We start from the raw sequence: 21,570 nt of genomic DNA on the forward strand, positions 1-21,570 counted from the left end.
ACCAAAAGAAAAATTATATAATTTCTAAATTAAATTTTCCATGAGCTTTTTTTCATAAGTTCCTTTTAATCATCGGCTGGTTGTTAAAAATTTAGAAATTTATATAAAAATTGAATAGTGTGAATATTCAAATGCATATAGAAAGTGATAGTTCGTGTTCAACCAATTTAATAAGACATCAATTTATAAAAATTATTTTTTAAAATATAGATATATAAAGAATAAAAAATGGTATTCAACTTAAAAGTAAATATCTTTCTACAGCTAACATACTGTCTCATATTAGGCAAAGAAAGACATATATTAAAAACACTTCTACAAACTAATGAAAAAAAAACATCATTATATAAATATTATTTATTTTATTATAAATAAATAATAATATTTTATCAAAACATCAATTCTTTTATATTTATTTCTCTGATAAAATATTATTATTTATTTCTCTAAATAATAATATTTCTCTAACATTCCATCTTTTTCCTCACATATGCCTGTAACTCTGTATTTTCACCCACACTATAATCTAAACATGTAAATTTATTTATTATCTGTCATTTATTTTACACCATCTAACTTCAACTCCAATTAAAAAAAAAATCAGATCCCCATTTTGCAAGATAATGGAAGAAGAAGGTATCTTGTTGGGTAATTGAGTTGAATTTCTTCTCTTTTCTAAAGAAACATTATATTTGTTTTTCAAACCCAGAAGCCATCTGGGTTCTTTTCCTCTTTTCTTTCTTTCATTGATGCTCTTATTTGTTTTTGTTTCTTGGATTTTTCAAATCTTGAAATATCCATTTTTTTCATTTTTTCATTCTAACAATCTTTGTATAAATCATACGGTTGTTGATGTTGTCTCCAACGCTCTTGGATTAGTTTTATAATTTCCATCAGATTTGCAGTACATACGAAGAAGATGAACGAGGCAAAGGAAGGTAAATAAGAAAAAAGTTTTAATGGGGGTAGTTTAGGGAATATAGTATATTTTAAGACTTGTTGAAGTTTTTGTTAAATGTTCTTGATGATTGAAGGTGTTGTGAGGTAAAAATTTATCGTTTTAGAATATCTTTGAAGACGAAAATCGGAAAACATGAATTTTCAACGGATCTAGCTTTCAAGAATTAAGCGGTTTCAAGATCATATTTTCAACATTTATGTATTTGGGTAACCTTTTAATGGTTGGAAAAGGCATATTTGATGACTGTATCAAACAGCTCTTATCATTATTCTAGATTAATTCTTTCAATTTGTTGAAAAACTATTCATTTATGTAATTTTTATTTTATCAATGGAAATTTTTAGCATTTGAGAAAGAAAAAAAGCATTTAAGAAAGAAAAAAAGAAAAAATAAAGTATTGTGGAATGGAGTATAACAGAAGTTATAAATTTATAAAACTTGACTTTACTTTTCATGTTAAACAAATTTTAAAAAAAAAATCCTAATTAATAACAGTTACTCATTTCAAATCCTTAACTCCAAAAGAAAATCTCCATAGGAGCCGAACGTAAAAGCAATGTCCACTTCCAGGATCGCATTCCTTCATATTCTTCTCTTATTTCTTTATTTTACCCACGTCAGCTTGTCTTCTCCATTATCAAACCAACCAAAAACCTTCATAATCCACATCTCAAATTCACATAAACCCATCATTTTTAACTCTCACCATCACTGGTATCACTCCATCATCAATTCTCTCCCTTCTGATCACCACCAACCCAACATCCTCTACACCTATAACCACGCCGTCAATGGCTTTTCTGCGCACCTGTCTCCTTCTCAGGCATCGATAATACGCCGTATTCCGGGTATTATCTCTGTTATCCCAGACCAAATTCGCCATCTCCACACAACACGTACTCCTCATTTGTTGGGGCTTTCTTCTGATTACAGTCTCTGGCCTAGTGCTGCTAATGGTGATGATGTAATCATCGGTGTTCTTGATACTGGTATTTGGTCAGGACATCCTAGTTTCTCGGACAAGGAGTTGACTTCTGTTCCTGATCATTGGAAAGGTGTTTGTGAGACATCTGCTGATTTTCCTGTGGGGTCCTGTAATAAAAAAGTTATTGGCGCTAGAGCTTACAATAAAGGTTTTCTTGCTAATCAAGGGAAAAATGCGGATGAATTGACTGTTTCACAATCTCCGAATGATACTAATGGCCATGGAACACACACTGCATCAATTGCTGCTGGTTCTTTAGTCCATAACGCGAACCTTTTCCATTACGCACAAGGTGTGGCTCGAGGTATGGCACCGAAGGCTAGAATTGCAGCTTATAAGAGTTGTTGGAGTTTTGGTTGTTTTGACTCTGACACTCTTGCTGCTATGGATCAAGCGATTTCAGACGGTGTTCATATTATTTCTTTATCTGTCGTCGGTGCTACTCGTAGTGCTCCTAAATATGATGAAGATTCAATTTCCATCGGTGCTTTTGGAGCTACACAACATGGAATTGTAGTCTCTTGCGCTGCGGGTAACTCTAGTGCTACAAATATTGCGCCTTGGATTATTACCGTTGGTGCTTCCAGCATTGATAGAGAGTTTCGAGCTGATGTTGTTCTTGGCGATGGGAGAATCTTTCGCGGAGCATCTATCTATTCAGGTGAGAAACTTCCTGATTCTATGCTTCCATTAGTATATGGCGGAGATGTTGGAAATAGGCATTGTTTAACGGGTAGTTTATGCCCATCGAAAGTTCAAGGAAAAATTGTGATATGTGAGAAAGGAATTATTAATTTAGCGGAGAAAGCAACTGCGGTAATTCTTGCTGGTGGGCTTGGAATGATATTGGAAAATACACCAGATAAAGGCGAAGAGCTTGTTGCTAATACTTATATTATAGCCGCCACTGCGGTTGGGGCAATTGCTGGAAAGAAAATTAAAGAGTATATCAAAACCAGTTCATCTCCTACTGCAACAATTGTTTTTCGTGGAACAGAAATTGTTAATCCACCTTCAGATCCTCAAGTTGAAGCCTTCTCGAGCCGCAGTCCGAATTATATAACACATGAGATTTTAAAGCCTGATGTTATAGCTCCTGGGGTGAATATCTTAGCCGCCTGGACTGGAGCTGTTGCACCAACAAAATTAGATATTGATCCTAAAAGAGTTCAATTTAACATAGTTTTAGGCACATCAATGGCCTGTCCACATGTTAGTGGAATTGCAGCTTTACTTAGAAAGGCATATCCAAATTGGTCTCCTGCTGCTATAAAATCAGCTATAATGACTACTGCTTATAACACGGATCATTCTAGAATAACCATTCCTGACCTTACTAGCGGTGAGGAGTCGGCACTTTTTGTTCATGGTGCTGGCCATGTCGATCCCAATAGTGCTCTTGATCCGGGACTAGTGTACGACATGGAAACTAGTGATTACATCTCGTTTCTTTGCTCGATCGGGTATGATTCGCGTCAAATTGCTGTTTTTACTAAAGAGGCTACAAGTTGCGACGACAAGTTAGCTAGTCCTGGCAATTTTAACTATCCATCGTTTTCGGTTGTTTTTAAACCGAACTCTGATGTGGTTACGTATAAACGTGTGGTTAAAATTGTTGGTAGCTCTCTTGATGCAGTGTATGAGATTAGGGTCTCCGAAAAATGTAGACATTAAGGTCTCGCCGACTATGCTTGTGTTCAGTGAAGATAATCAAAGTTTGTCGTATGAGATTACATTCTCTAGATCTGCAAGCTCGGGTTGGTCTAGTGTCGCTCAAAGTTTCGGGTCAATTGAATGGAGTGATGGGAGTCACGTTGTTAGGAGTGCTATTGCTGTGAAGTGGCCACAAGGTGAAGAAGAGGCTCAGGTTTCCATTTGAGCTGCAGATTTGGGGACTGTTTCATTGTTGCAGAACACAAAAATTAGCATTTGATATGGGAATTTGTTCTAGTTTTATCATTGGAAAGGAGTGCTATTGCTGTGAAGTGGCCACAAGGTAAAAAAGCTTAATTCATTAATCCAAATCTACTTTTATCATTTTCCATGTGATAACGGTAATGGCAGTTAAACTCACACGTAGTTATTCCGTCCAAAAGGGCCTATTAAATCAAATCCGTATAGAGATCTAATTAATATAAAACTTCAAAATAACACCAGAAAACCAAAAAAATAAAATTACAGGCCCTCAAGATGAAGTAATATATAGAGAAACATTGTTCTTTTTGTTTTTGATGAAGAACAGGATACAATTGTAGAAATAGGCAGACCCTTTAGGTTTTTTTTTTTTTTATCTGCTAAACTTCCATTTCTTTATTTGATTTGGTTTTCCAATTCATTTTTACTTCTTGTATACTTTATCCATTAAATTTGTGGCAATATGTACGATATCCATCTATTGAAATTGTGACCAAGTATTGAGATATATAAAAGGAGTAGAATATTTGGTTATCTATGGGAATTGTTTCATTACAGTAAGAAAAAAAGAACAAATTTTATTTCTTTTAATTCTAGTAATACATTTAATTCGAATATCTCCTAAATCAATTGCTCTATTTGCAACACAAGCGAGCCTTGGTGAGATGTAATAGTAAACCATGATCAAACACTTATTCATGCATACAACAAGCAATCCATAGATTGGAAATCTGGAAGCTGCATTTAATAACAGAATCAAATTTCAAGAAATTTCCAATTCCAATTCCCATATAAAATGCTGAACAATCCCGAAATCTGCAGCTCAAATGGAAGCCTTAGCCTCTCCTTGACCTTGTTGCCACTTCACAGCAATTGCACTTCTAACAATGTGACTCCCATCACTCCATTCAATTGACCCATAAGTCTGTGAGATACTAGACCAACCCAAGCTGGCAGAACTCGAGAATGTAATCTCATACGACAAACTTTGATTCTCTGGGCTGAACACAAGCGTACTCGGCGAGACCTTAATGTCTATGTTCTCGGGAGCATTCACCCTAACCTTATAAACCGCATCAAGAGAGCTACCAACAATCTTAACCACCCTTTTATACGTAACCACATCAGAGTCCGATTTCAAAACGACACTAAACGATGGATAGTTAAGATTGCCCGGACTAGTCAACTTCTTGTCACAAATATCAGAACTTGCAGCTTCACCAACAAAAACTGCAATTCGCTTAGAATCATACCCGATTGAGCAAAGAAACGAGATATAGTCGCTAGTTTCAATGTCATACACTAGTCCAGGATCAAGAGCGCTATTGGGATCAACATGGCCAGCACCACGAACAAAAGGTGTCGACTCTTTACCAGTAGCAAGATCAACAATGTTTTTTCCAGAATTATCCAAGTTATAAGCAGTAGTCATTAAAGCTGATTTTATAGCAGCAGGAGACCAATTCGGATAAGCCTTTCTAAGCAAAGCTGCAATTCCACTAACATGTGGACAAGACATTGATGTGCCTGAAATTATGTTAAATTGAACTCTCCTAGGATCAATCTCTAAATCTGTTGGTGCAGAAGCTCCGGTCCAACCAGCTAAAATGTTCACTCCAGGAGCTATAACATCAGGCTTTAAAATCTCTGGTGTTACATGATTTGGACCGCGGCTCGAAAAGGATGCAACTTGAGGAGCTGAAGGTGAACTACCTATTACTGTTCCATGAAAAACAATTGTTGCAGTAGGATTTTGGTTCAATTTGGTATACTCTCTAATTTTATCTCCAGCAATTGCTCCAACCGTTGTGGCGGGTATAAGATGAGAATCAGCAATAAGCTCCTCACCAATATCATCCGTATTTGCTAAAATCATTCCGAGGCCACCCGCAAGTTTCACCGCACTTCCTTTCTCTACTCTCGCATTCAATCCTCGATCACATACCACAATTTTTCCTTGAACTTTCGACGGATTTAAACTACCCGTTAAACAATACCTATTTCCAACATCACCCGAATATACTAATGGAAGCTTAAAATCAGGAAGTGACTCACCGAAATAGAGAGATACTCCACCGAAAACGCTCCCGTCTCCGAGGACAACATCAGCAGGAAACTCTCTGTCAACGGTGGAAGCACCAACTGTAAGAATCCAAGGCGCGATATTTACAGCAGTAAAAGAACCTGGACCAGAGTTACCAGCAGAGCAAGAGACAACAATTCCATGTTGTGTAGCTCCAAAAGCACCGATGGCAATTGAATCATGATCGTATTGAGGAGCATAGCCATTAGCACCGACGGATAAAGAAATAATATGAACACCGTCTGAAATTGCTTGATCCATAGCAGCAAGAATGTCGGAGTCATAACAACCGAAACTCCAGCAAATCTTATAAGCTGCAATTCTCGCTTTCGACGCCATACCACGAGCCTCACCTTGTGCATAATGGAAAAGGCTCGCGTTACTGACTGAAGAGCCACCAGCAGTTGATGCAGTGTGTGTTCCATGTCCTTCAGTATCTCTCGGAGACCTTGAATCAGTCAATTTATTGATGTTGTTGCCTTGATAAGCAAGATAGCCTTTGTTATAAGCTCTAGCGCCAATAAGTTTCTTATTACAGGAACCAACAGGAAAATCAGCAGATGTTTCACAAACACCTTTCCAATGATCAGGAACAGGAGTGAAATCATTGTCCGAGAAACTAGGATGTCCTGGCCAAATACCAGTATCAAGAACACCGATGATTACGTCATCTCCGTAAGCGGAATTAGGCCAGAGACCGGTATCAGAAGAAAGGCCTAAGAAATGAGGAGTATGCGTTGTGTGAAGCTGGCGAATCTGGTCTGGGATAACAGAGATGATCCCGGGAATACCGCGTAGTATTGATGCCTGAGAAGGAGTGAGGTGAGCGGAGAACCCGTTAACGGCGTGGCTATAGGTGTAGAGGATCTTGGCTTGGTGGTGAGGAGGAGAAGGGATAGAATTGATGAATGAATGGTACCAGTCATGGTGAGAGGTGAACAGAGTTGGTTTATGTGAATTTGAGGTGTGAATTATGAAGGTTTTTGGTTGGTTTGATAATGGAGAAGACAAGCATACAGAGGTAAAATAAACAAAGAAAAGAAGGAGATGAAGGAACGAGATGGAAGAACTGGCCATTGTTTTTCTGTTTGGTTCCTAAGAAAATGGAGATTTCTTTTGGAGTTTGAGGTCAGAAATAAGAATCATTTATTGTAGGGATAAAAAGGATCTAGACATACTATTGGTCCACGTCAGCTAGAATTTTTCTTTCTTCATTTTTTAATGTAAAAATCTATAAATAATAATGTCACTGGATGAGTAGAGCCTATTGGGCAATATGGCGTCGTGCCATGAGTAGGGTCCATAATTATTAATTTGGTTTAATTGGCAAAAGGACAACAAACCTACCTTCCATTTTCCACTATTTTATTTACTTATATTCTATATCAATTGTGTATACATTATTGCCAAAAAATTGTGTCAATAATTAGATAATCTGTCCAATACAGTCACTATACTATTTTTTTGCTATTTACATAAAAATTTCTTGAAATTTCTCAATGAAGATGCGCATATTTATTTTAAGGTGAAGCGTTTGTTGAAGAAATATAACTCACGATTTACATACCGATTTAAAAACCAGTTATATAAAATATTAATATTTAACATGTATATAATCATATACTCCGTCCATATTCATTGTCCCCACTCCCAATAATTATAACATTTCTTTTTCAGGAAAAATAAATATGGTTTTGAAGATATTTAAATCAGGATGGGGCTGGTACAGAAAGAAGACAAACAAAGAATATAAAACAAACAAAACTATACAATATGGCCATGAAGTAGAGGGATTCTAACACAGTATGTGAGGAATTTATAACTTATAAGTAAGATGCAAGTTATAAAAAGAACCATATTTGTCTTATTTACCAGTAAAATTTATTGAATTAGAAGACTAACGAAGTTACGAAAGATACAGATTATAGACAACAACAGGTATTTGAGCAACTGCAACAATGATTCAGTTTCTTACAGCTACATAGAGATGAATTCAAACAGCAGCGACATGTCGGCCATGAAAGTCCGGTACACGATGGTTTCTCCGAGCAGCTGCAGAAGTTCAACTTGTAATAGTTACTCATCGGACAGCAGGTGCAGCATTTTGGCGTTTTTAAGTTATGTTGACAGCTACTGAAGCAGCAAATCCATGGACCACTGGCAAATATTTTGTTTACATTTTAGCAAACTTTTTATCATTTTGTTTTACCTTGTGAGATTAAAACAAGATAATTGAAATGTGAACTTAAACAAGAAACTTTCTTTAATAAAGGATCATCATCGAGTGCACGTTTTAATAATCTAATGCAAGTTTAAATATAAAAGGAATTGGTTATTATGTCAAGCATAATGATTTCTGAATCTTTCTATTACTACTAACAAATTTAGCTTTACAACTAAAACTGTGACAACCTAGCTGGTATGGGGTCAACATTATTGATTTAGGTTCTTTGCTATCTAGTTAAGAGCTAAGATGGCAAATAAGTTATGCAATTTGTCCCCTACAGTTTTCTTTTGAGTTATGTACAATATGGGTATGCACTCAGTTCAAACCAGACGAATCAAACTGAATTTTTTGTTTAAGATCAACCTGATCCAATTTTATAAGAATTTTAAAATTTTCAAACTGAACTGAACCAACTCAGTCAGTCTAGTTAATTTCTTTCTTCAGTTTTTTTTGGTTAGCTTTGGATCAAAATTGAAGGAAAAAATGCACTTCCCAAAACAGAACCGATACGTATTTTTTCGGTTCAATTTGGTTTGGTTTGTGCACCACTTATGTACAGCATAGAACATGAGTGGCTATTGTTAAGCTTTGTGGCTATAAAAATGTCCTCTTATTATCTACTTCTCTAGTATGCATAAAATGGCTATTATCAAATTTTGCAGTAAATTTTCTTGAGTAAAATTTAAACCATGAAATAGAGGAAGCATGAAAACTTGAAAAACACAGTACCAGAGCTTCTTCCAGCAGAGGTGGGATTTATGCGCCTCCTCGTTTCCGCTTCAGAAAAAATGGTTATACTGTTTTTAGTGAACTGAAGTTATCCTAAAGAATCAAACTTAAAAAAAATTGAGAAGTGGATGAAAATATATACATTGATACAAGAGGATCTGGTTTAGCCCCTACAAAGTCATTGAGCCTGTCAAGTGAATGTCAAAGGTCAGACAGGAACACAGCCAAATTGGTGCTATGGGAAGCAAATCGATAAAGAAACCATACTCTTTGCAACTTCTAGAAGCAGGTTGAAGGCCTTCCACGGATTTTAACTCTTCCTGCAAGCAACAACATCTTCGGTGAGTACATTTACGCGATCGTCATCGATCCATAAATAGTTATGAGAAATTTGATCAAGGGGCAGATTATATGTAACTGAATTGTAATTGGACATCATTGTTTAAATACTATAGAAATGTAGCCATTTAATTGATGTATATGCGATAAACAGAGGATTTAAACAACGAAAGACGTTAACTATACATGTGCATAAAATATGAGTCTCTACACCGTCAAGAACTCAACTAAAATCACATAACAGAACAAGAAACTGCTTTGATTAGACCAATCACACTATTAGAGAATGCGAGACTGAGGCTGCATCGCTTCATCCCTGTCTTACTAACCATAAATTTCAGCACTATTTCTTTCCGAGGTATTTATTCTTTTCTATCAGATTACTTTGTTGTTATTATCTTGCATTATGTGTCATTTAACAGATGAAAGCAGGCAATCATGGCCAATTTGCTACGATCATTCACTAAATGAATCAAATGGCCAACAGAAAAAATAAAAACATACTATGTGCCTTATTCTGATGTTAATCATACTTTTTAGCAAGGTATAAAAACATATACAATGACATTGTTCTTTTGTGCATAACTGTAGACAAGGAGGAAAATTTGCATCAATCAGCATTTAAATTACAGATTTGAAACATATAATCATAAATCACACATCTTGAGTCTAAAGGACACATAGAAGTCAATGAGTCAACTCTTTTTGACTAAAGAGGAGTTTCTCGAGTTCAAGCCTCCACACGACCACATTCATCGGAGTTTATCACCTTTACGGTGAATGTAAGGGAATAAACTACTCATGTACTAACTCATACCGCACATTGGACCTCCAAATGAGCCAAATGAACATCAATAATGGATTCCATTTCTTAGATGGCAAACCAGAAAAATTGCCCTAAGTTGAATAACTCATTGGGCAAAAATATCAATTGACCATAGCTCATTTGAATTTCTTTGTTTCTCCAATGCTCAACAATTTCTTCTTTACTACAGCATACACAGAGACTAAAATATGCATGTCAAAAATTCAAGTGTTGACTGTGGCACAAAAGCAAACAATGTAACTTCAATTCATCAATTTAAACCAGAAACAGAAACCATATATTAAAGAATCAGATTTCAACCAAAACTGCACAGAAAAACATAAACTTTCTAAACAAAGAAACAAAACTAACCTGAAGCAAACCAATCTCCCGTTCCAAAATTTGCACTTTAACCAACTGCCGTCTCTTCCCAAACAAATCCAAACCCCCAGGTGGTGACTTGGGACACACAGCAGATAAACAAGACGAAGAACAAGAATTCGAAAAACCATCCATTAACACCACCGCCACAAAACCAAGAAACAACCCAACAAAAAGCTCATTAAAAAGACAACATTTTCAACTTCCAAGCTCTTAAGTGTACCTTAAATAAGTAATAAATATGATATATTTTTAGTTTATTGGATTGTCTTGTATTCGAGAAACTGGAACGTGGGCATGACAGAGGCTTATAAAAGTGCGATGATACAGTATTAATACTGCCATTGTTGGTGCAGACCACACGTGACTGGCAATTAGGACACAGAGGTTTCTGTTTTAAGTTTAGTTTGGTTGGTTGGTTGAATTGGATTTTTTAAGCCCCAGCAGTGTGTGTTTGTTCTTCTCTTGGTACTGAGTGGACTTTTGTGTATTTATGGCAATATTGGTTATGTTCGTATAAGTTGTACAAGTGATTTTTGGAAATCAACCTTGTACGAAAGCTAAAAAGAAAAGTGTGGGACAATGGAGCTTATTGATGAATTACTTTTTTTTTTTCATACACTTGCTAAAGTTTTGAATTTCTTTTCTTCCTAATAAAAGCAAAATCTCCTCTAAAAAAATATCAAACTAATTTTTTCTTAAATTTTTTTAAAATTAGAATTAGTGTTTTTCCCTAATCTCAAAATATGTTAATAACTATTTTAAACTTTTCTTCCATTTTGAAAAATTAACTATTTTAAACATAAATACACGGTTTAATTATTTAAAAACCACCCATCTTAAATTTTTTTTTCGTTTATACCCTGACCTAGGAAAAAGTTCATTTATACCCTGACGTATGTGTTTATGTTTCACCTCTACCCCGAGGCACTAAATTAATCTCTTTTCATTTAAAAAAAAGTTCAAAATAGTCCTTCATTTAAAGAAAAATTCATTTCTAATTAATCTCTAATTAGTTTAGGTTAAAAATGAAGAACTATTTTAAACTTTTTTCTTAATAAAAAGAGGTTAATTTAGTGTCTCGGGGTAGAGGTGAAACATAAATACATACGTCAGGGTATAAATGAATTTTTTCCTAGGTCATGGTATAAACGAAAAAAAAGTTTAAGGTGAGTGGTTTTTAAGTAATTAAGCCTAAATACACTGCGAAATTAAGTCTATATGTTCAGAAACTTTTTATTCAACCCAACAATTTTAACTGTTGCATACATGAGTGCGGTTTAAATTCGCAACCTCAATTAAGTCAAGAAAACAACTTACAAATTCGCATGTGTATTATGAGTTTGATCAACCTTTTTAAAATAACATTTTTAATCTCATTTAATTATGTAAATAATATATAAATTTATTTAACATACTAAAAATAGAATTATTACTATTTAATAAAATAGATAAATAAAAAGGTAGAGAAGTGAATAAAAATAAGGAGAAAGGAGAAGAAGGTAAAAAAAGAAGAAGCAAACACTGTGGAACTATTCCCTCGAGCACTGCAAAACACAAAATGACGGAGACGACACAGGCGATGAATGCGCTTGCAAGTTAGCCCAACCACGTGTCAAATTATGGGAGATGAACAATTTAGCAGCTCTTACCGCATACAATCTAACTTGCGCCAGTGATTTCAACTTCACCAAGTACTGAACAAATTAATATCAAGCAACACACTGCACAAGAATATAGCTTTATTTTAGCATCATTTTAGTATTTTAAATGAACCAAATCGTATTGAATATTTTTAAATCAAATCGAACTAAATTAACAAGATATGTCGATGAGTTTTAGCTCAAATGACATCTTCTAAAATCTCAGGATCGAAGATATATAATTTTATTACTCAAGCTAATAAGTTCAATTTTTCAATCCGATTTGCACAACTTTATTATATCCAAACCCGAATCAAACTCGAAAAACTAAAATATTATACAATGTCAAAACCAAACAAACTTATTGGTTTAATTATTTAGATTGCCTCAATTTTTGCTCACCCCTAACAGGAATAAGTTGTTTAAAAGCAATCATCAAGAACTAATATGAATCCTAAGTGCACCGTTTGTCAGATTGCCATTCTACAAATAAATTGTGATGATGAGGAGAGCAATAGTTCAGAGAAACTAGCTTTACAGATTAATACAATAGTCACCAAAACCAATATGTCAACTGAATACATAACCCATTGCCATACTCACCCTCACCGAAAGAAAAATCAAATACAGGGTTATAAGGCCAAACCCTAATAGCTTATTAGGTCGCATAGCATTTTGAGGTAAAACAACAAGTGCCCATATTAGTCCTGTCATGAGAAATCCCATTGTGTAAAACAAGCTATTGTCTTTTGGTACTATATATACGCCGGTACTCTCCGACCAGGCTCCTATAAGCATTGAGATCCCCAAGCCAACGAGTGTGTTGAACATAGGACCTGCGTAACATCCCGACAAAGCAATCTGCACGCTATCGCCGCCGTTCATTGCCAGTGCAACGTTCGATACTAGGTCACCCATCGAGTTACCCCATGCTAATACGGTTAATCCGAGGATTGATGGATTAATCCCAAACACCGAGCCAAATGCCACCAACAAAGCTACAAGCTCGTTAGCTATCATGTAGAACCACACGATGCTCATCAGAAAACCGCCCAATACCCAGGCAAGCAAGAACCTTTGAGGTGGGTGATTGGGTAAAGTATACTTGTATGCGAGAAAACCAAGGGTAGAACCCACTGCGACACCGAAAAAATACACCACAATTCTACTATGAGGACCCACGTCGTCTTGGCTGTTCCGCAGAAATGCCAGAAGAATAGGAGCCAATGCAGCACTGGCTACAGCAAATGGTTTGGACCATGTTTCCTCATTTACTAATGGAATTGTTAACCGTCTCGGAATTGTCAAAGGCATCTCAATCAGCGAAAAGCATCCAGAACATGAGAACGAGGAGCTTTTGGTTTCCATTTCCTCATCAGTCCAGCCCCACGGAGGCCTCTCGTCATCCAGCGTACTGCCTTTCAATGAGTGATGAGAATAAATTGCCACATTGGAAGCCCACATCCACGACGGTAGAGAGGAAGGTAGATGGGGAATGTCGCTATCTGTCTCAATATCAAGCAGAGAATTATATATATTTGAATCGTCTTCATAACTCCCTGAAGAGAATATACTTCCTCGCACAGGAATCAATGGTGTAATAACATCCAATTTTAACCTCCGTGCGTGTTTCCTGAAAAGCTCACTAGCAGCGACAGAAATGCCATAAATCACATAAATTAAGACAAAAGCAATCGCTGCTCCAACACTGACCTTACCAATAATCAAAATCACCAGCAAAGACAGTAGCGTAAATAGGAAAAAACAGATATCTCGAATAAAACTTTTCCGATCAATCTGAACTTGCTTCTCTGCTACACATAACGAAACTGCACCAACAACTATACATGTAACAAACACCGCACCGCCCAACACACTATTAAGACCAACATCTCCAGCATCTTTACCCGTGAAAGCAGCAATACTCGCAAACACATCTGGAGCTCCATTTCCCAGCGGAAGGAGCGCAACACCAGCAACCGTAGGAGGCAGCTTCAAAAGACCAGACAACTTCTCCAATGAACAACAAAAGTAGTCTGCTGCAGTATTCCCCAACAAGTAAAACAAAGCAACAAGCCAAACACCCAACAATGCATAACCCAATACTATAAAATCTCCACAATCGCAATACATAAACTTGATATAATTAAAGAATCCACCGGACGAACATTCCGGGTTCGCTTGCAAGTATTCACACGGAGTAGCATATGTCTTATGATCAAACAACCCACTGCACAGAGCTGGATCTTTTACGCTCACATCGATTTGGTTATTTGTGGCATTAGTAAACGACGGTGAATCTGCACCAACTTCAATCATTTTCCTATCATGAAGAGTTGATTTTTGACCAATATATGGGTTTCTAAGGCTATCTAAGTGGCTATAGAACAAAAACAATAGGATCATACTACAAAATCCGTTAAAAACCCTTCTCAATTTAGGGTTTTTAGCGCTATAAAAACCATCAATCACCTTCATTTTCTCTGATGACTTACTCTATAATTATCTAAAATTGAGAACGCGATAAATACCAACAATTTTCAAAAACTTCAATAGTAATCCACAAGCCAAACACGCCTAGGGTTTCATTCATTAAACAATGAAACCCTAGATTTCAAAGCTGAATTTGATTTCTCACCTATAAATTGAGCCTTACAGCGAAATTGAATCGTAATTCGAGAACTTACAGGTGAATTATAAGATAAAATTTGAGCGGGTAATTCAGCAATTGGTAGCTCAATCGATCGAGTAGACAAAGATGAGAATTGTTGGGCGATGTTTAAATTCGTGGATTTTTATTTCATTGATTTTGTTTGTTCTATGTATTACCGGGTCGGACCTACTACAAAAAGTGGCAACCCGACTAACTATTTTTCATGCGCGTGCCTTCGGAAGGAAGAAGAGACAGTCGGGTGGTTTAAGATTATGTCATAATTCAAACTACTTTATTACATAAATCTGAAGAATTTCCTGATATGAGACTTTCAAATAAAAATAAAACTATTAGATATTAAGATATAAAATAAAAGGTCAAATTCTCTAAAAATACCAAATTTTTACGATTTTTATCAGTTATAATCAAATCTTTTAAAATTGACAAATATAATAGTTTTGACAAATTATGTTCATTTTATAGCAAATTCGAATCGAATTAATTTTCTTGCCAATATAACGTATATAAAATTAAAAAAGATTTAATCACAATAAATATCAAATATTTGCGTGTTGTGTCATAATAAAAAATTTAATTACAATAAAAAAAACCGAACCGATTCAAAATAGCTATAAAAGAAGTATATACAAAAATGGATTATATTTATAAATTTTAAAAGATTTGGTCATAATTGATAGATATCACAAAAGTTTGATATTTTTTGAGGGTTTGGTCAAAATAAATGCTATTTTAAATTCTATATCTTAAATTATATAGATTGAATCGTTATTTTAATAAACGCTCTTCCTGATTTATAACATCTATAGTTTTTGTCTTTGATAAATAAACTAAAAATAAAATTATGTCTAAATTTATAAATATATTTATTAGATTAATTATATTATATAATTTATTTGATATTTATGATTAGTTTATGATATTATAATTTTTTTTGGTAAATTAATAAATTGTAAATTTAAAATACAGACAATAAATATTCTTTTAATATTATAAAAAGACTAATATTATGAAATAAAGAAATCTTTAACGAGATACTATGAACAGGAGAAAACAGTTGTATATAATATCCTCCATAATTATAATAAAATATCTTAGAAAAAGAAAGTAAATTTATTATTTTTACTAATTTATTTATAATGGATATTAATGTTTGTCCTACTATATCTTAAATATAGTAATAATAAAGTGACAAATCATAAATTCCCATCCTAATCCATACTCGGAATGCAAATACAAACAGAAACAGTTGCTTCTTCTTCCACGTCTCTCTGTCTCAGCATACTTACTCCCAATCATAACGCCAAATTCATCTCCCTCTATATAATAAACACATCACACACTACCCATTCTTCCATTTCTACCTCTTCTTATTACTCAGACCAAATCTACAAACCAAAAAAAGCACTCAACTTTCACTTATTCACCTCTCAAACCACTCCACCCATTGATCTTCCCATTCTGGTAAAGATTTTTTCTTGTTTGTTTTTTTTTTGTGTTTCTGAGATTTGGGATCACGTTAAATGAGAGTAAAATGTGTTAAATTTTGATTTTTGATTGATGGGTTGTTTGTTATTATGTTGAATTGTTTATATTTGATTTGATCAGAGATTCAGAGATGGGTTTTGCTAAAAAAGAATATGGATTTTTGAGTGAGATTGGTTTAAGCTCGCGTAATTTAGGCTGTTATGTTAATGGCACTTGGAAAGCAAACGGACCCGTGATCACCACTCTCAATCCTGCCAATAATCAGGTTTTGGCACTGATTTAATCAAGTGTTTGATGAGAACTTTTCTTAGTTGAATTGTTTTGGTAGTGATTTACTTAATTACGCAGGTTATCGCGGAAGTTGTGGAGGGTAATGTTGAAGATTATGAGGAAGGAATGAAAGCTTGTTATGAAGCTTCAAAGATATGGATGCAGGTGATGTAATTAGTTTATTAAGATGCTTTCGGATTTACTAAAAGATTCAATTTGTTTGGGATGATATGTTTGTTGGCTTTGAATTTTGATTTATATTTTGGTTGAGATAGAGTGACTATATAAATTTAATGACTGGTATCTGTGTTTGTTGTCTTTGTTTTGCAGGTCCCTGCGCCAAAGAGAGGTGAAATTGTTAGACAGATTGGGGATGCGTTGAGGGGAAAGCTTCAACAGCTTGGTCGTCTTGTTTCGCTTGAGATGGGGAAAATACTTCCTGAAGGCATAGGGGAAGTTCAAGTATGCTTTCTTTATTAAAAACCTGATTTGAATATTCCATGTTTTTCATGACAATTAAGACCAACTTTTATGACATGTCTAATATATGGCTGTGTTGCTATGCTGCTCGCTCATGTTATATTGTTGCAAATTTTCCTCTTTGAAATGCTAGGTAGTCAGTGTAATGCTTTACTATTGTATTTACATCTTAAAGTGTTTTGCTTTCAGGAAATCATTGACATGTGTGATTTTGCGGTTGGACTAAGCCGGCAGCTGAATGGATCAATAATACCTTCTGAACGTGAGCTTCTAGATTGGACCTTTTTTAATAGGCTTTCGTTATTTTTGAATTGACTTGCCAGTTATTATTCACCACCACTCTGTTGTGCATAAATTTGGGAGTTGCTGTAATCTGGTTGTCATTTGGAACTGATATGTCCTGGTTCTGAAGCTTAACTTTTAAGATGGATCTTTCTCATAATCTCTGGTTTTGTATAATTAGTTTAGGAATAATTATGTTTATTTTTTGTTACCAGGTCCAAATCATGCGATGTTGGAGGTATGCTGCTTACCCATCCCCCTGAAGTAAGATTACTTGAATAGTTATTTTTGTTGTGATCACGTTTCACTCCTGTTCTACATGCAGATGTGGAATCCTCTAGGGATAGTTGGTGTCATCACGGCTTTCAACTTCCCATGTGCTGTTCTCGGTTAGTGGTTCATTCTATTTCCTAATAAGCGGCATTACTTAATCAAATTCCTGCTTCTTACTCTCCCCTGTCACCACCAATTCCTAATGATTTGTTTTTGTAGGATGGAATGCATGCATCGCATTGGTCTGTGGCAACTGTGTTGTTTGGTAAGCTATAATTGATAATATATACACCCATGATGCAACTTTCTTTTTTATTTATAGTCTCTGATTTTAATTAGGCTTTGTGCTTTTTCGTAAAATTTTATCCTGATATTACTACATCATCCTGAAAATTTTAGGCTTTAGTATCTGGTTGATGGACTGCCTGTGTAACTGTTGATTGTTTGACCTGTATCTCATAGGAACCATTACAGTTGGTGTGCTTTGAAAACTTCTTCCATTATGGAAATATGTTTTGGTTTTAATCTGGTTAGAAAGCTATTAAGGAATACTTAGGGAGCATGTTTTGGCATTCTACATTTGCCCCTCAATCAAATAGATAGAGCATAGCAGAGCACAATGTAAGATTTCCATATGTGTCAAGCTTAGAACAGTGTTTAAATATGATGGAGATCTAATTGCTAAGCCTGCATTATGATATCTAATTTTGTTTGTATCAGCATATTCTCTTCATTTTGCTGCATTTATGGCCATTAGCTTGAAATCAACCGGATTTTATACTTGTCAATAATGAGAAAGTAAAACATTTCAATGGAAAAAAATTACCACCGTCAACTTTTGGTTTGCTGGATTTTTAAATATTTTAGATTACTACTTATTTTCACATCAAAATGAATGAATGTTATAAGATTGACAGTGCAGGACTCTTGTAGCATATGAAGTTAATCTACTAGTATTTTTTTTTATATTTTGGACCAATACATTGAAGTTTCAAACTATTCATAAGCAGGATATATATATATATATATATATATATATATATATATATATATATATATATATATATATATATATATATATATATATATAGTGTAGCATATTTTTTTACAATAAATAGACTATTTTTTACAAGATACTTTTGTTCTTTCTGGATTGGTTTTGACATAAATATCAGTATATCGCAGAGCATTAACTTGTAAAAACTAAAATGCCAGCTTAAATCCACTTTTCATGTAATTTTACAGGTGTAGAAATGTGTAATTATATCTTGATACCTTGTTGTAGGAAAGGAGCACCAACAACTCCTTTGATTACTGTAGCAATGACAAAGCTGGTTGCTGGAGTGTTAGAGAAGAACAATTTGCCTCCTGCAATTTTTACAGCCTTTTGTGGCGGTGCTGACATTGGTCAAGCAATTGCCAAAGATACTCGCATTCCTTTGGTTTCATTCACTGGGAGTTCAAAGGTATCTATTCTACTATTGTGCATCCATAGAAATTACTTTCCGTTCACCTGGTGTAGGAGAAAGTCTTTTGTGCTTGGCATAATTCCTCTTTGCTATTTAATTATTTCTCCATGAAGTCAGTGTGTGGATATTCCATGTACAATCATGTTTGTGGAAATTGATATGTACTTTCTGATACCATCATTAAGTAAACCCAATATACTATTAATCTATATCTTGATTTATTGAAGTTCGAATATATGAAACTTATAAAAACTTTTCCGCATTCACTTGACCGTGCGTTTCTCTGAATATGCATAAATGTGTAAGTTTGAAAATCTATTTTGTCCACTCTAGATGCGTGATTATCAAACACATGTAAAATTAAAAATAAAATGAGATTTAACCGTTGAAGGAAAGGTATGATAATGTTTTCTTTTCTTATGGCACTCATTTCTCAATAATTATGCATATTCAACAGGTGGGCCTGATGGTGCAACAAGCAGTGAATCAAAGATATGGTAAATGCTTACTTGAACTGAGTGGAAACAATGCTATCATCGTAATGGATGATGCTGATATCCCGCTAGCTGCCCGTTCCATTTTGTTTGCTGCTGTTGGAACTGCTGGTCAACGCTGCACGACATGCCGTCGTCTGGTATTTCAACCTGTTATTTTTCATTGAGTTCTGCTGGCTGCCAAAGTTGTTTCTAATGAAGTTTTCTTTTCTTTTCTCGAAGCTTCTGCATGAAAGTATATACCAGAGTGTACTTGATCAACTGCTTAAAGTATACCAACAAGTTAAAGTAGGTGATCCCTTGGAAGATGGTACCTTGCTCGGACCACTGCATACTTCTGAATCAAGGAAGAATTATGAAAAAGGGATAGAAATGATCAAATCCCAGGTATGCTCCATCTTAAATGGGAACACTGCCCTGACTTCTGAACCTGGAGCCATTAAAGATGTTTCTTTTTTATTTTCATGATATGAACATTAGAATTGCTTGCTAGCAACTGAATGATTCTCTTGTGCTTCCCGCAATTCTTTAGGTGTCTTAATTTTTTTTTACTCATTTGGTTATGAATATTTAGTGTATGTGAAGATCTAATGCGCATCAGTAAATGTCATTTTTTGATGATCTCGCCACATGCTGTGGAATTGAATTACGTCCTGACATCATTCAAATTGCTTCTCTAATTTGCAGGGAGGCAAGATTCTAACGGGCGGTTCAGCTATAGAATCTGAAGGGAACTTTGTGCAACCAACAATTGTTGAAATATCTTCGAAAGCAGACATTGTTAAGGAAGAATTATTTGCTCCTGTCCTTTACGTTATGAAATTTCAGGTGATCTTTTCATTAGGAACTAAGAAATTATCTTCTTTAGAGGATTATGAAGTGAACATACTTGGGATTGTTTCTGTAAATCTTCAATTAAAAGTTGCTTGGACAACTATTTATCAATGCCAATGGAAGTTATAAAATTGTCTTTGTTTGTTTTACTTGATTTTGCTGGATTGAATTTCGCCTGATCACTGAAAACTCAAGTACTGTGTGCAGACTTTACAAGAAGCGATTGAGATAAACAATTCGGTGCCTCAAGGATTAAGTAGTTCCATCTTCACCCGTAAACCTGAAATTATCTTCAAGTGGATAGGGTATGTTTTTTAACCAAGTAACACAGAGTTGTAGTGTTTTGTTCTCATCTTACACTCGGATAATTCAGCCTAACTATGTTAAGGTCTATTTTCTTTTAGATTATTATAGTTTTATCATAATTCATTTAGATCCAAGTAAAATTATTTAGTTAGAGCATTTCAGTTTGATGTAATATATAGGATAATAATTCTGACTCTTTGACTCCGATTTTAAACAAAATTTCTTACAAGATATTTGAATGGTAGGGAAGGTTTATGTTCAAGTTATATGTTCTATTGAAATATTACTTTTCATGCTAACCAACTTCAGAAAATTACACCTTGTTAAACATGTTGCAGACCACAGGGAAGTGATTGCGGCATTGTAAATGTAAACATACCGACGAATGGTGCTGAAATTGGTGGTGCTTTTGGTGGTGAAAAGGCCACAGGTGGTGGCCGTGAAGCAGGCAGTGATTCTTGGAAGCAGTACATGCGACGCTCCACTTGGTAAAATGCTTAAAACTCGGTTAATTGTGATAGGGATGATAAGGACTAGATTATTTCCTTTACTACATCTTCAAAACTGAATTACATACAACTGGCAGTGTCGAAATATCCTTCTAATTTTTAGTTGATTTCTGACAGTACAATCAATTACGGGAATGAACTACCGCTAGCTCAAGGCATCAACTTCGGCTAGTAGATATGCATGGCAGAGCAGCCTGATTGCTGATGGAATGTTGACAGCAGAGATCTTGGAACATGAGCGTCACCGTAACACCGAAGTAAGAAATAATGATGATAATAAAAGTAATAAAGTAGTAATGCGCAAAGAAAATGGGAAATTGTTCCTGCAGTTTATCTGCTGCTGTAATGGATACTGCTGCATAAGGAAATTATTTGACAGAGAAAAGTTGTACTGGTTTTCTTTCCCAATAATTATTATTTGTGCAAA

General features: G+C 34.9%; 4 protein-coding genes and 1 pseudogene across 5 annotated transcripts; 2 read left to right on the forward strand and 3 right to left on the reverse strand.

The window, feature by feature from the left end:
* The first annotated feature begins 1,478 nt into the window (after nt 1-1,478).
* On the forward strand, nt 1,479-5,689 carry LOC126682698 (subtilisin-like protease SBT1.4; annotated as a pseudogene).
* On the reverse strand, nt 4,419-7,078 carry LOC126682695 (subtilisin-like protease SBT1.4). The gene has a single exon (XM_050378443.2). It carries the CDS (start codon nt 7,018-7,020, stop codon nt 4,684-4,686), a length of 2,337 nt encoding a protein of 778 aa, XP_050234400.1. The 5' UTR covers nt 7,021-7,078; the 3' UTR covers nt 4,419-4,683.
* Nucleotides 7,079-7,717: 639 nt separating this feature from the next.
* On the reverse strand, nt 7,718-11,194 carry LOC126680294 (guanine nucleotide-binding protein subunit gamma 3-like). Of its 2 annotated transcripts, none has more exons than XM_050375393.2 (5): nt 10,416-11,194; nt 9,167-9,219; nt 9,042-9,086; nt 8,900-8,947; nt 7,718-7,995 (listed from the first exon to the last, which is right to left on the reverse strand). In XM_050375393.2, exons 1-5 carry the CDS (start codon nt 10,557-10,559, stop codon nt 7,866-7,868), a joined length of 420 nt encoding a protein of 139 aa, XP_050231350.1. In that variant the 5' UTR covers nt 10,560-11,194; the 3' UTR covers nt 7,718-7,865. The 2 variants fall into 2 exon arrangements, with proteins under 2 accessions (XP_050231350.1, XP_050231349.1); XM_050375392.2 differs by having other exon boundaries at nt 7,718-8,100; nt 10,416-11,088.
* Nucleotides 11,195-12,585: 1,391 nt separating this feature from the next.
* LOC126683042 (cation/calcium exchanger 4-like) lies at nt 12,586-15,014 on the reverse strand. Its single transcript, XM_050378860.2, has one exon. It carries the CDS (start codon nt 14,543-14,545, stop codon nt 12,638-12,640), a length of 1,908 nt encoding a protein of 635 aa, XP_050234817.1. The 5' UTR covers nt 14,546-15,014; the 3' UTR covers nt 12,586-12,637.
* Nucleotides 15,015-15,953: 939 nt separating this feature from the next.
* LOC126682159 (aldehyde dehydrogenase family 7 member B4) lies at nt 15,954-21,570 on the forward strand. The gene is made up of 15 exons (XM_050377745.2): nt 15,954-16,202; nt 16,347-16,491; nt 16,575-16,661; nt 16,827-16,958; nt 17,166-17,238; nt 17,474-17,496; nt 17,584-17,647; nt 17,751-17,796; nt 18,817-18,997; nt 19,458-19,634; nt 19,717-19,881; nt 20,182-20,322; nt 20,536-20,633; nt 20,973-21,122; nt 21,261-21,570. The coding sequence occupies exons 2-15, from the start codon at nt 16,357-16,359 to the stop codon at nt 21,313-21,315; spliced, it is 1,527 nt and encodes a 508-aa protein (XP_050233702.1). The 5' UTR covers nt 15,954-16,202; nt 16,347-16,356; the 3' UTR covers nt 21,316-21,570.

This window comes from Mercurialis annua, linkage group LG5, assembly GCF_937616625.2.
Source record: "Mercurialis annua linkage group LG5, ddMerAnnu1.2, whole genome shotgun sequence".
NCBI lineage: Eukaryota > Viridiplantae > Streptophyta > Magnoliopsida > Malpighiales > Euphorbiaceae > Mercurialis > Mercurialis annua.